This window comes from Carcharhinus amblyrhynchos, chromosome 26, assembly GCF_965287045.1.
Source record: "Carcharhinus amblyrhynchos chromosome 26, sCarAmb.v2.hapA, whole genome shotgun sequence".
Taxonomy (NCBI): Eukaryota; Metazoa; Chordata; class Chondrichthyes; order Carcharhiniformes; family Carcharhinidae; genus Carcharhinus; species Carcharhinus amblyrhynchos.
Genome location: NC_137349.1, coordinates 11,450,632 through 11,465,865, shown reverse-complemented (window position 1 = coordinate 11,465,865; position 15,234 = coordinate 11,450,632). Strand labels below are relative to the sequence as shown.

General features: G+C 44.1%; 1 protein-coding gene across 1 annotated transcript in view; it reads right to left on the bottom strand.

The window, feature by feature from the left end:
• Nucleotides 1-5,822: 5,822 nt before the first annotated feature.
• cilp2 (cartilage intermediate layer protein 2) overlaps nt 5,823-15,234 on the bottom strand; it is a 42,178-nt gene continuing 32,766 nt past the window's right edge. Inside the window, exon 9 of the mRNA XM_080212694.1 lies at nt 5,823-14,431. Coding sequence (XP_080068820.1) covers nt 12,051-14,431 — 2,381 coding nt within the window. The 3' untranslated portion in view covers nt 5,823-12,050. The remainder of the gene's footprint in view (nt 14,432-15,234) is intronic.

The following is a 15,234-nucleotide window of genomic DNA, read 5'->3' as shown; positions in this document are numbered from 1 at the left end:
GTGGCAACAGAACAGTTTTAAAGTTTGCTAGTGTCACAAGTAGACTTACATTAACACTGCAATGAAGTTGCTGTGAAAATCCCCTGGTTGCCGCACTCCGGTGTCTGTTCGGGTACACTGAGGGGGAATTTAGCATGGCCAGTGCAATTAACCAGTATGTCTTTCAGACTGTGGGGCGGCATGGTAGCACAGTGGTTAGCACTGCTGCTTCACAGTGCTAGGGACCCAGGTTCAATTCTGGCCTCGGGTCACTGTCTGTGCAGAGTTTGCACATTCTCCCCGTGTCTGCATGGGTTTCCTCCAGGTGCTCTGGTTTCCTCCCACAGTACAAAGATGTGCAGGTTAGATTGATTAGCCATGTTAAATTGACCCTAGTGTCAGGAGGATTAGCAGTGGAAACCTATGGGGTTATGGGAATAGGCCTGGGTGGGATTGTAGTCAGTGCAGACTCGATGGGCAGAATGGCCTCCTTTTGCTCTGTAGAGATTCTATGAAACCGGAGCATCTGGAGGAAACCCACACAGAGATGAGGAGAACATGCAGACTCCGCACAGACACTAACCCAAACCAGGAATCGAACCCAGGTCCCTGGCGCTGTGAGGTAGCAGTGCTAACCACTGTGCCACCATGCCGCCCAATACATTAAAGTTAATGCAGTGAACAAGTAGCACAGACTTACAATTCCTGAAGGGGGGTGGAGGCAGATTCAATGGTAAGTTTCAGAAATAATATTGTTAGGTTTACAGGTTTACAAATGGGAAAACCAATCGGGAAACTGATTAAAACAGTGCGTGATGACCAAGGCCAGATTACGCAGTTTTGTGGCCACTAAAAACTTGGGCACTCTGGCCTTGCCCACAGTCATTTTATTTTTTGTTGCTATGGTACCATGTCCCCTTTACATCTCGTTCCTTCACTGTCCAGGGCAGCCATCCAGTTGAGCTGTTTATATCCGGAAGTTTCCGGATTCAGCCTGTAACTTCTCTGGTACAAATGCCAGTTTTGAAATTGTCAATTGAACTCCAGCATCCATAGCATTTTGAGAATTTATTTTTTATTCATTCGTGGAACATGGGCATCACTGGCTGGCCAGCACTTATCGCCCATCGCTGGTTGCCCTTGAGAAGGTGGTGATGAGCTACCTTTTTAAATTGCTGCAGTCCATGTTCTGTGGGACAACCCACAATACCATTAAGGAGGGATTCCATGATTTGACCCAGTGACTGTGAAGGAATGGTGATATATTTCCAAGACAGGATGATGAGTGGCTTGGAAGGGAACTTGCAGTTTGCAGTGTACCCATGTATCTGCTGCCCTTGTCATTTTAGATGGAAGTGGTCGTGGTTTTGGAAGATGCTGTCAATTTCCATTATTCCTTGCTTGAAGAAGTGCTTCCTGATATCATTCCTGAATGGTCTAACCAACATAGAACATTACAGTGCAGTACAGGCCCTTCGGCCCTCAATGTTGCGCCAACCTGTGAAACCAATCTAAAGCCTGTCTATTCCAATATCATCCATATGTTTACCCAATGACCATTTAAATGCCCTTAATGTTGGCGAGTCCACTACTGTTGCAGGCAGGACATTTCATGGTCTTACTACTCTCTGAGTAAAGAACCTACCTCTGACCTCTGTCTTATATCTATCACCCCTCAATTTAAAGCTATGTCACTTCATGCTAGTGATCACCATCCGAGGAAAAAGGTTCTCACTGTCCACTCTATCTAATCCTCTGATCATCTTGTATGCCTCTATCAAGTCACCTCTTAACCTTCTCTCTAACGATTTAGGCCTCAAGTCCCTCAGCTTTGCCTCTTAAGACTGCCCCACCATACCAGGCAACATCCTGGTAAATCTCCTTTGCACCCTTTCCAATGCTTTCACATCCTTCCTATAATGCGGCAACCAGAACTATGCAATGCTCCAAGTACGGCTGCACCAGAGTTTTGTACAGCTCAGGACTGAAGAAATATTGCTACAACTCTATAGGACCTTGGTGAGACCACACCTGAAGTACTGTGTGCAGTTTTGGTCTCCTTGCCTAAAGATTATATTTGCCAGAGTGAGAGTGCAATGAATATTGTCCAATGAGGAGAGATTGAGCACTTTGAACCTGTATTCACAAGTTTAAAATAGGCTTATTTTAAGACCCTCCAAGCAGCCCCCCAGAGATGGTTTCCAAAATTTCAATCAACCAGGTAAGTTTCAATGCAAGGGTCTGCTTGGAGCTATCCCTCCAATTGCAGCTTGTTTCTCTCCGGCTTGAGCTGCTGATAGGCTGATTATGGCTGAGGTCAGCAGCAAATTGGGGAGTTGAAAGTGCCAAGCAGCAACCAGTGTACTGAAGGCTGGTGGATGTGAAGTGAAGATTTGTCAGGGCCAGAGCCCATAGAGCGAGGTATGGCGGGACCAGAGTCTGGGAAATGGGTACGCTGAGATTGGAGTCTGGATAATGGGTACAGGGGACTGGAGTCCCAGAAAATGGATACGACAGTACTGGAGTCTGGGAAATGGGTACGGCCGGACTGAAGTCTGAGGAAACAGATATGGCAGGTCTGAAGTTGCGGGAAATGGGTACAGTAGGACTGGACAGCATGGTAGCACAGTGGTTAGCACTGCTGCTTCACAGCTCCAGGGACTTGGGTTCAATTCCCAGCTCGGGTGGAGTTTGCACATTCTCCTTGTGTCTGTGTGGGTTTCCTCTGGGTTCTCCGGTTTCCTCCCACAGTCCAAAGATGTGCAGGTTAGGTTGATTGGCCATGCTAAAAAATTGCCCCTTAGTGTCCTGGGATGTGTAGGTTAGAGGGTTTAGTGGGTAAAATATGTAGGGGTATGGGAATGGGGCCTGGGTGGGATTGTGTTCAGTGCAGACTCGATGGGCCGAAGGGCCTCTTTCTGTACTGTAGGGTTCTATGATTCTGGAGTCCAGAAAATGGATACAGTGGCAGGACAGGAACTAGGGAAGCAGGTACGGAGGGACTGGAGTCCAGGGACATGGGCACGGTGGGATAGGAGCCTGGGAAAACAGGTACGATGGGACTGGAGACCGGAAAACAGGTACAACAGCACTGGAGTCTGGGAAAGGGTGGCATATTGGCACAGTGGTTAACTGCTGCCTCATAGCGCCAGAGATCTGGGTTTGATTCCTTGCTTGGGCCACTGTATATGTGGAGTCTGCACGTTCTCCCCTTGTCTGCATGGGTTTCCTCCGGGTGCTCCGGTTTCCTCCTGCAGCCCTGGTTAGGTGCATTGGCTATGCTAAATTCTCCCTCAGTGTACCCGAACATGTGCCAGAGTGTGGTGGATTTTCACAGTAACTTCATTGCAGTGTTAATGTAAGCCTACTTGTGACACAAATAAATAATTTTAAAAATGGGTAGAGCTGGATTGTAGTTTGGGAAATAGCTACAGTGGGACTGGAGTCTGAAAGTGGGTATGGCAAGGCTAGAACACGGGGAAAGAGATGTGGCTGGTTTGGAGCCCGGGTGACTTGTACATCAGGGCTGAGGAGGGTGAGCTCTTGGTAGGCCAGGGAGGTCCGAATTGCACTGGGCTCAGGGAAGTTGTAGTTTTGTAATTTTGGTGGGATGGGGAAGAGATGGTGACTCTGTGGGAAAGAGTGAGCAACTAGGTGTAAGGGAGCAAGCGAATGTGGAACTGAGTGAATGAGTATGTGAGAATGAGTGTCATTGAGTGAGTGGGTGTGGAAGTGAGTGACTGAGTGAGTGGATGGGTGTGAATCTGCCTTATATGGTCTCAGTTTTCTCACTCACTCTCACCACCCATACACCAACACATACACACACGTGGACCCACACATTCCCATCCCTACATACACTGACCTCCAACATCCTGGTCATTTTTATGGCTTACTCTTTTTTAACTCAACAATTTTTTTGCTATGGTATTGCTTTACATTTATTCAATTGTTTTTTTTTGCTGAACTGATTTGAAATTCAGTTCATTGTTGTGCCAAATCTTATTTTTCCAAAATTTGCTCATCAATCCCATGAGTGAGAAAAAAAATGAAAATGAGCCTCCTGCCCCCGACCTGCATCCGCTAGCGAAAAGGCTGGACAAGCCTTGTTTAAAGGAATGAGAGGTGACTTCATTGAGGCACACAGGATCTAACCAAGCTGGACAAAGAATGTTTCCCACGGCTGGAGCAAACATTTCAGAATAAGAAGTGGGCCATTCAGGACTGAATTTCTACACTTTAGAATTCTTTACCCCAGAGGGCTATGGAAGCTCAGTCGCTGAGTATGTTCAAAACAGAGATCAGCAGATTTCTAGTTATTAATGATGTTAAGGAATTGTGTTCGAGATTCAACCATGATCCAATTGAATGGTGGAGCACTCTTGCGGGGCTAACTGATTAGCTAACTCAACATATGGGGATTGAGGTGAAACCTTGTCTCCTCTCTCATTCAGTCACTGAAAGGATCACGGCAGACACGTTGGACGCTGTAAGTTTTCCCCCCAACTCTTTATTGAAAGGTTTTCAGGGTGAACAGTGGTTCAGCAAATACCATGAGATTGAGCAACTGGCTGAATACAGCACAATATAACAGCAATTGGTACATCCAGAAACAAGTCACAGGTAAACTACAGTGGAACGCAAAGCAACCCCAGGGAAACAACACCATGGTAATGTGGGAGAAATGCCTCCCATACTACACAGTTGACTTTTCTGAAATGTGCCAGTCTAAATTTTGGAGAGGGTAAATAGGAGATTAACAAAATCTTCAGAAATGAGGAATTTCAGTTACTGGACTTGAGAAACTGGGATTGTTCACTAATCAGAGAAGGTTAAGGGGAGATTTAACAGAGGTGTTCAGAATTAAGCAAAGTTTTGATAAAGTAAATGTGGATCAATTGTTCCCACTGTCAAGAGGGTTGGTAAGCACAAATTTAAGGTAATTGGCAAAAAGATCAGAGGGGAGATGAGGAGAAACTTCTTTACACCGTAAGTTGTGATCTAGAAGGCGCTACCTTAAAGGACAAGGGAAATAGATTCAATAGTAATTTTCAAAAGGGAATTGGATAAATACTTGCAAAGAAAACATTTGCAAGGCTGTGGGGAAAGAGCAGAGGGATATTGGGACTAATTGAATAGTTATTTCCAACACAGTCACAACATATCTTCTCTGCTGTAAGGTGCTGTTAAACAGCAACCATTATCGGACTCTAGACACCTGATATGTGATATTAATCTAAGTAAAGGCAACATGGCAGTTGGAAAAGCATAAGAAATAGGAGTGGGAGTATACTGTATAGCTCTTCCAACCCCATAATCATCCAATGCGATCATGTCTGATATTCAACCTCAACTCCATTTTCCGCTGGCATCTCACTAGGGAGTTGCAAGTTCCTCAAGTTCAGTTCCTCACACATGTCGACCACTGTTCCTTGGACACTATGTGGGAGAGCAGTCAGGATTAAAAGGGAAAGGAGCTAGTGTTCTCCAAAAATGAGTTGGGGGTTCAGCCTCTTTTACTGCCCAAGTAATCCTACTGGAATATCTACAGTACTTTGATTAGCACGAGTGTGCAAGCGTGCTGTTGGATATAACATATGCAGACAGTTGAGTGTGTATGGCTGAATAAGTTAATGAGGATGAGTGCAGAAAGCAAAACTGTAAATTGTTCTCTACAGGAGTAAGGACAAATCAATGATATTACTGACTTCCATATAACAACAATGTACAGGACAGTACATTTCTCATAAGGATGACAAAAAAAAGATAAAACATAAACATGCAGTAAATAAATTATACAATTATTTACAGGTAATGAAGCGTTGCTTTAAGTTTAACGTCTAGTTGGATGAGACAACCACATTGGGATTACCTCAAAGATTGCCAAAAGAAATGAAATAAACAGTGTTTCCATCTGGACAGTTTGTTCCTTTTTTGTTGCAACAGATCGTGTTTGTATTTTTTTGTTCTGGTACAGTACTATTGCTTCATCTCTGAGACATGAATCAAATCCAATCTCCTCTTCTGGTGGCAAGCTCTTGCCAGGACCTAGTTGAATCCAATCCAGACAGATCACTGATCCCTGCCCTCCCTAACTCTAAACCTCCTCCTGCTTTACAATCTTCCAAAATCTCTGCTCTTCTCCAATTCTGGCCTCTTGCACAAAGCAGATTATCATTGCCCCACCGTTGATGGCTATGCCTTCACTCAGACCTGCAATTTCCTCCCTAAACCTTTCAGAGAGTTTTAAAAACCTGCCTGTTTGTACAAGCTTCTAGTCACCAGTCCTAATATCACTTTGTGTTTAGTCAAATTTTGATTGAAAACTCTCTGGGACCATGGGACCTTGTACTATGTTAAATGTGCTATATGAATGCAATACTATTGTTAAAACACCTTCATTTTGCCAGTAGGATTTAATGGCCATACAAGCCATAGATGGTGCAATCACACTGTATGTTCAACTTCTGCTGGAAATTCAAATTGCTTCTCACCAATGATAAACTTGCAAATTGAGTATGAAGATCCAAAACTGACTCTAAAATTGGCCTTTATATCTACACGTGGATAATTAGATCTTCCAGTGTAATTTGGCTTTGGTAATTGTTTATTAAAGCTGTTGTGATACTGAAACATTTCAAGTCCTGGAGGTGTAGCGAATGAGGAGGCTGGTTGTTGGTTTATCAACATAATAAGAACATAAGAAATAGGAGCAGGAGTAGGCCATCTAGCCCTTCGAGCCTGCCCGCCACCTTGGAAGATGCTGAACTATAGACTTAAGCAATCAACTCTCATAGGATTTATGGAACAGGCCATTTGGCCCAACCAGCCCATGCCAGTGTTTATGCTTATTCGAGCCTCCTCTCATCTTTTGTCGTCTAAATCTACTGCTGTATCCCTCTCCCTTCTCCCTCATATGCTTGTCTAGCTTCTCAATATTTGCATTTTCAGTACTTTAACCACTTCTTGGGATACGGAGTTCAATATTCTTACCACTCCTTGAGTAAATTTTGATATCCTTTTGAATTCCCTATTTGAATTATTGGTTATATTGATGGCATCTAGTTATTCTCTCACACAGTTTGTTTTCAAGTTAAGACTGGATAAATCTCTGGTCTGAAAAATGCTGGAGTAAAGTGAAGCTATGAAACACTTCTCAACGTGGACCAGCGTGGACCTAACCACAGGGAGACCTTGATGATAATTGCCCATTCTGGCGATCCAGTTGCTGTTAGTCAACAGCCATAGATAAATGAAAGAAAATTCATTCATACAGGACATTTCACAATCTCACACTGTTCCCAAGTGTTTCACAGCCAATGAGGTCCTTTTTCTGAAGTAGACACTGTTGTAGGAAACATGGCAGCCATTTTGTACACAGCAAGATCCCACATAAAAAAGCAATGTGCTAATGAGCATTTGTTCTAGGTGTTGGCTGAGGCGTAAACATTGGCCAAGAAAATTCCCTTTTTTTTTCAATAAGGCTGTTAGATTGCTTTTTTAAACAGCTACCATAAGGGTCTGACAGGCTTTACATTAACATCTCACCTGAATGATGGCATCTCTGACAGTGCCGCACTCCTTCTGCTGCACTGGAGTCTCAGCCTGGATTGTGTGCTTAAGGCTCTGGAGCAGGACTTGAACTCATGATTATCTGACTCAGAAGCAACAGTGAAATAGTTATGGAGGCAGGGATTTGTTTAAAAAAGAGAATGGCCCAAGCACTTGAAGCAGAAAAATGTATTAAAAATGGGGGTTGGGCAGGGAAATAGGATTAAAATAGAATTTCTTCAGCCAGAGAATGATGAATCTGTGGAAATCTTTGCCGCAGAAGGCTGTGGAGGCCAGGTCATTGAGTGTCTTTATGACAGACAGGAATAGATTCTTGATTAATAAGGGGATCAGGGGTTATGGGGAAAAGGTAGGAGAATGGGGATGAGAAAAATATCAGCCATGATTGAATAGCAGAGCAGACTCAATGGGCCGAGTGGCCTAATTCTGCTCCTATGTCTTATGGTCTTATAATGTCCCAAAGTGTTTTACAACCAATTAAATACTTGAGTGTAATTACTGTTATAAAATGGAAAACACTAAATATTATGATAAAATAGTAATCTCCATCGTAGAACCCCTTGGGAAAATTGGACAAAAACCATGTCAAAATTTTATTTGATAATCTTAGCCTCAGTGGTAATATTTCACTTGTTTCTTGGCAGTGAAGACACCTCTGGAATACAACATTAGCTTCCTTTCCTAAGCTCTTTCAATTTTGTTGGCCCAACTTGCTGCAATTATCTGGTTGTCGTGTGGCTTACAGTGCAGGGTGGTTTTTTTTCATTCATATTTGCATTGAAAAACCTAGGGGCAGGGCCAAGTCCAACAGCTGAAGAGAGTAGGAAGAGATATTGAGACTAATCAGGGAGAGGATGAAAATATATGAGCTAATAGTGTGCTTTTCATAAAAGGCCTTTCATAAAAAGGCACTCAATAAGCTCATACTCTTTCATCTCAAGATGTCCCAAAGTGTTTTATAGCCAATGAGATACTTTGAAGATTTGTCATGTTATAATTATGGAATCCCTAGAGTGCAGAAGGAGGCCATTTGGCCCATCGCATCAGCACCGACTCACAAACACCGCATTCCAAACTAGCCACATGTATTCATCCTGCTAATACACCTAACCTACACATCTTTGGACACTTAGGGACAACTTAGCACAGCCAATCCATTTAACCGACACATCTTTGAACTGTGGGAGGAAACTCACACAGACACGGGGAGAATGTGCAGACTCCACACAGGCAGTCACCCAAGGCTGGAATTGAACCCGGGTCCCTGGCACTGTGTGGGAGCAGTGCTAACCAGTGTGCCATGTAATGTTGAGAAACAAAAAAAAACAACTGAAAGATTGGATTGTATTGCCTGCAAATTATAAGAACGATTCTGCATATTTGAGGGAAAGGATGAAGGGACAGGCTGAATTGTTTTACGAAAGAGCCAGTGCTAATCTAGACCAGATTAACATTTTCATGATTGAGCATTCTTTGGAGATTATGTAGTTTAGTTTTTATTCACTTTTAAGTTTAAGTTTATTTATTAGTGTCACAAGTAGGCTTACATTAGCACTGCAATGACGTAACTGTGAAAATCCCCTAGTCGCCACACTTCGGCACCTGCTCAGGTACACTGAGGGAGAATTTAGCATGGCCAATGCACCTAACCAGCATGTCTTTCAGATTGTGGGAGGAAACCGGACCACATGGAGGAAACCCACACAGACATGGAGAGAATGTGCAAACTCCGCACAATGACCCAAGTCAGGAATCGAATCCAGGTCCCTGGCGCTGTGAGGCAGCAGTTCTAACCATTGTTAGAATAGATGCTTAGGTTAGAGGGATTAGTGGGTAAATGTGTAGGGATATGGGGGTAGGGCCTGGGTGGAATTGTGGTCAGTGCAGAATCGATGGGCTGAAGAGCCTCTTTCTGCACTGTTGGATTCTACGATTCTATGATTGTGTCACCGTGCTGCCCACACTGCTATCTGTGGATCTCACAATGATCTCTGTGTTTATTTCCCACCCCTAGGTGCCCAAGTCATCCCTACCCACTTCTGTATCTTCCTCCGGCCCTGCAACCCACCAAGATCTCTGCACTCCACCCTGATTTCCATCCCTCCTGACTTCAGCTGCCTTAAGCTCTGGAATTCCCTCCCTACATGTCTTTGCCTCTCTCTCTACTCCTTTAAGATGCTGCTCAAAACCTGCATGTGATTTGATACAAAACTGACAAGGCTACAACAGAAAATAGTTAAGGGTTAACAAAACTGACAGGTAAAAATGTCAAGCTTCACTCCCTAAAGGGATGTTAGTGAATAAGTGGGATCGCATCACAATCTGACCCCCTTATGGTTACTTCACTGATACCAGCTTTTTAATTCAAGGATTTCACTATTCGGAACTAGATTGAGATGGAGGATTTGCTGAATATAGTCACCTAGTTCACCTTCTGCCACCCTGATAGTTGAATGATACGATGATAATGGAATTGTTGATCAATAAATCTCAATCAGTGAGTCTAGCCAGAAAGACCGAGACATGGAGTGATGAAAACCCCCCAGAAGGTTCAAACTTTTTTAGGAGACCCACTTTGATATTCGAGGGTGCAGTTATACTATTTGTTTTGTATCAGTGTAAAGCAGTTTCCATTCCTCCACGGCACAAGAGTAATGGTATAATTCCAACATCAAGATTCCAATCCAACTGTTATTCCTCATTTGAAGGACAGAGCTAGCAACTACTTGCAATGCAGCTATTACCCGAGATATTCCCAACTGACTGACTGAATTTCACTCTACGTTACCAACACTGTGGTTAATGTACTAACTGTGTAGTCAACCTCTGAACAGCAAGAAGGAATTTCCGACACAAAGGACAGTCTTGTACTTTGGTTTTATATTAGCCCCTCTGCTCCCATAAAAAGGAGTTAAGCTAAATTGAATTATTTCTTAAACAGAACACCCTGCAGTTTAACAATTGCATCTTGTAAAATGTAGTGAGACCACTTAATTTCTTCAAAAGTATTTGCTTCTCTCCCACCTATATTCATTCACGTTTTGCTGTGAGACTGGAGTCACATACAGGCACAGACCACCTGAAGACAGTTGGCTCCCTTCCTGAAAGAATATTCATGAACAGGTTAGACATTGAGACATTCTAACAGCTTGGTGGTCAGATTCTTCTCTCCAGAGTTTTTAAAAAGCCTGAATTCAAATATTCAAACTACCGTGGTGGGAGGTTTGAACTCTTGTTGTCTGAATTACTAGTCCAATAAAATAACTGCTACACTACTAGATCCTTCATTATCCAACCTGCTTCCATTTACCGTGATGTTACAGACTGGAACATCCTTTGTCTTTATCACTACCGTAACATCACAGTAAATGGAAGCAATTTACAATCCAACAACGTATTCAACTATCTAGGACACATAGTAACATCATATCAAAGGCAGGACTGAAATCCAATAAAGGATTCAACAAGCCAAAAGTGCTCTTACAAAATTAGGCAACATCCAAAGAAACATTAGCTTGAAATTTGAAAGGAGAATCCGTGTACTAAAATGTTATCCCTGGTCAGTAAATTGGATGTCGTAAGGATGTGACGCTCGGAGCGTTGGGAATAATGAAGAACAGTAACAAAATGTGGTGTTTAAGAAGGATTCCATCAGTAAGCTGGGTGGAGGAAATAATTAATAAAGAAGTACTGAATGAGGCTGGAAGAACATGCAAACTTTTCAATAAAGAACAAAGAAAAGTACAGCACAGGAACAGGCCCTTCGGCCCTCCAAATCTGTGCTGATCATAATGCCCTAACTAAGCTAAACAATATGAAAAGAAGACAATTGGAGTTCTTTGAACATGTTATCCATGCAAAGGGTTAGAACGTCTACTCATCACCAGAAGGATTAATGGAAGAAGAGGAAGAGGCCAACAGTGAAGGAAGCAGCTGGATTATATTAAAGACCAACTTCACTAGAACTCCAATAACTAGGTCATCCAACATGGCTAAGATCGAAATGTTTGGAAGAGAATGGACGCCCACGCCATTTGGATTAGTACTTTAGATGATGATGGTTCTACCCAAACGACACATCACGATCACAGCATTTTAAAGGCCTATGCTCCACGCCCGACATCTTTGTAAATTCCCTGAGCGATGGTGTCAGCATGAGTCAAATTATGGATAGATTCATGCTACGAGGCCAACTCCACTAGAAACTGCTTTGAGACACTCTCTGCCCGCCTTACCCAATGTTCATCTGTAACCAACAGGGACTCCCAACATTTGGGAGGGTGAATTCCCAGAGGTGAAAGGACAGTACACACACGAACAGAATGTGCAATATACAGAGTTAAATGTGGCCTTGATTGACTGTATTCAATGCTGAAGAATTCCTCACTTGTTAACCAAACAGGTGAGCCTTAGTAAACAAGAATATCACTGTGGAGTTCACTATGTACAGATTTTATAATATATCTATCATTTGAGGATTAAGAAAAGTCCTTTCCAATCTACTGTCTGGGAAGTCCACTCCTTCTTGTGTTTCTGTTGACAACCTGGGCCCGACGACTCCTTTGGTCTGAGGGATAGGCTACAATCCGAGATTGCATAGGCCGGATTTGAGCCTGTCGCCTCATTTCTGCCCCAATCTCCATCAGGGTCTCGGCTGGAGAAGTCTGGATCCGCTGGAAGAGGCTCTGGTGGGTCACAAGCTTTTCCTGACAGTTAAAGGTCAAAGCGTTTCCCAGATCGACTTTCATTTCTCGGGAAAAGCCGTCGGAGGTGCCGTCGAAGCAGCGGCCTATGGCAATCTCCTTGGCCAGCCTGGGATTTTGATCGGTGACGGTGTAGATTCCGTAGTTGTGGCCCAAGGGATCGACAGGGGCCAGCATGCTGAAAGCTGCCGTGTCATTGTTGACAGCCAAGGGTGGATGTCTGCGCAGGTATTCCTGCAGCAGATTATTAATCCCAGTTCGTCGGCAATTGCCTTGAGGGATCACAGTCACCAGGGTGCGGTCAACAGAGCTTTGGTCAAACAGCATGCCGCCACATTTGAACTCGAGGCAGGCAGCTGAAATGTTGTGATTGACCATATCTCGCACACTGCGCACATCACGGATGCCGTACAGCTGCCCCATGGTGTCTGGGTGAGTACTACCGCTATTGCGCGATCTCACCATGACCTCCAGTGGCCCATTAACTTTGACCTTAATGTAGCAGGCCCTGAACTCCTGAGGATTAGGCCACCAGGAGAGATAGTCCCCAGTCCAACTGGTCAAGTCATTCTCCTCAAAAGGCACCACGTTGTACTCATATTTGTCTTTTTCTACTTTGTAAAATCTGAAGTGGTTGGCTGAGACAGGGGCATTCTCACACTCTCTTAGATTCTGGTATGCGTATATTGGGCCATTGGTCTCGTCAATGTTATTTGCATTGGGCTTTGCGAGATTAATTTTGAAGGCTGTTTTCTTCATCTGGGCATCCTCATGGTCTGTTCTCCTATAGTCAAGTTTGCCTAGGAAGGGCTGAGAGACTCCAATAATGTTGGGGTTCATTTTAGGGCTTGAAGCAGCAGCTTCCAACTCCTCAGGTCCAAGAGCAGCTGTAACGTAGGCCGTGTAGGCATCCGACCGAGCAGCATCACAAAAAGCGGGAAGGCAGGCCCCATTCGGCCCCGTTATGACACTGTCAAAACGGCCCCAAGCCCGAGGATTGGCCGTGTAGCCTGGCAAAGGTTCCAAGTTAATCAGTGTCACCACAACTCCCTCCAGTTGCTCACCAGGCAAGAACTTTTCACTCATGTAGGCCCTTACTTTCACATAGCAGCGCCTGGCTTCTGGAACGTCCAGGTTGAAAAGGCGACGCTCCCGAATTTCCATGTTACCGATTAAGAATGTCCGCTCCTCACGTTTGTTGCGCTTTCTCTTCTCGACGTGGAAAAGGCTCTCCTCCTCCCAGAAACCAGTGTTTGGATTCAAGGACCACAACCGCATTTGCTCGACGTGCTCTGGCATCTTGACGCTGGCAGTGTCGAGGTATACTGTAACGCTGGAGGCTTCAAGAGCCTCGTTCGAGGATTCCTCCCGGAAGTCTGCCGAGAACATGCCGTAGGTTCTGAGTGGTAAAACATCCCCCTCTTCACCCACAAAGTTCAGGTCACTCGATGCAGTTGTGGCGAGGGTGATGTTCCTTGGATCCAGAAAGGTCACACTGGCCTTGACTTTCCCATTGTACCTTTCCCCATTGCTTCTGCGGAATGAGTTGGGAGCAATTTCTAGCTTCCCAATGGTGTCTTTGCCTTCCATTTCTCCCAGGGGGATGCTGATTCCTTTGGTGGAGTCAACCTCTATTGGCTTCGATTTCCTCAGTAGCTTAACCTCAAAGTACACGGCACCGCTTTTCCGGTCAAAAGGAAAGACTTTGACGGTGTCCACAAATTTGTTCGTCCTGTCAATAAACTGGACAACAAGCCTTTCCGTTTCCGGAGGGACCTGTACGGTAAAGGTCCCCTTATAGCCCGTCAGGCCAACTCTCTCACTGCCAACAAAGATCTGTCCAAATCGAAGCGGCTCCCCATTATCAGCTGCCACTGCCCTCCCTCTGATTAATACTTTGGGCTCCAGGCACTTCTTGCAGCCACAGCTGGCTACCACCTTGACAGGAAGGGTGTAGCCTTGACACGCAATCTCTACGTCCTTCATCCGCTTCACTCCACAGCAGTAGCTCGTGCTGTCCTTGCAACGGAGGTCAAAGTTCAGGTCCCCGGCACACCTACTGTTGGGACACTTCCCAACGTTGTAGTAGAAGGAATTAGTCGCCTTCTGAAAACAGTTCTCTGGCAATTTTATTAAATGTTTCCGTGGTTTCGAGTTGCAATTTGATTTTCCTTTGGCTGAAGAAAGGGAGACAAGAAAGAGAATTACAGGATTACAAAATGTTCATTCAGATGCATATATCTCACGTGATCTTATGATCTTGATCAATTGGGCCAGTGGATTGACAAATGGCAGATGGAGTTTAATTTAGATAAATGCAAGATGATAGAAGGCATTCAGCATGCTTGGTTTCATTGGTCAGAACATTGAGTACAGGAGTTGGGACATCTTGTTGAAGTTGTACAAGACATTGATAAGACCACACTTGGAATACTGTGTATAGTTCTGATCATCTTATTATAGAAAGGATATTATTAAACTAGGAAGAGTTGCAGAAAAAATTTACTAGGATGCCACTAGGACTTGACAGTTTGAGTTATAAGGAGAGGCTGGATAGACTGGGACCTTTTTCTCTGGCGCATAGGAGGATTAGGAGTGATCTTATAGAGGTCTATAAAATAATGAGGGGCATAGATCAGCTAGACAGTCAATATCTTTTCCCAAAGCTAGGGGAGTCTAAAACTAAAGGACATAGGTTTAAGGTGAGAGGGGAGAGATATGAAAAGAGGCAATTTTTTCACACAGAGGGTGTGTGGGGAGTGTCTGAAACAAGCTGCCAGAGGTAGTAGTAAAGGCGGGTACAATTTTGTCTTTTAAAAAGCATTTAGACGGTTACATGGGTAAGATGGGTATAAAGGGATATGGGCCAAATGTGGGCAATTGGGATTAGCTTAGGGGTTTAAAAAAAAGGGTGGCATGGACAAGTTGGGCCGAAGGGCCTGTTTCCATGCTATAAATCTCTATGACTCTATGACTATTA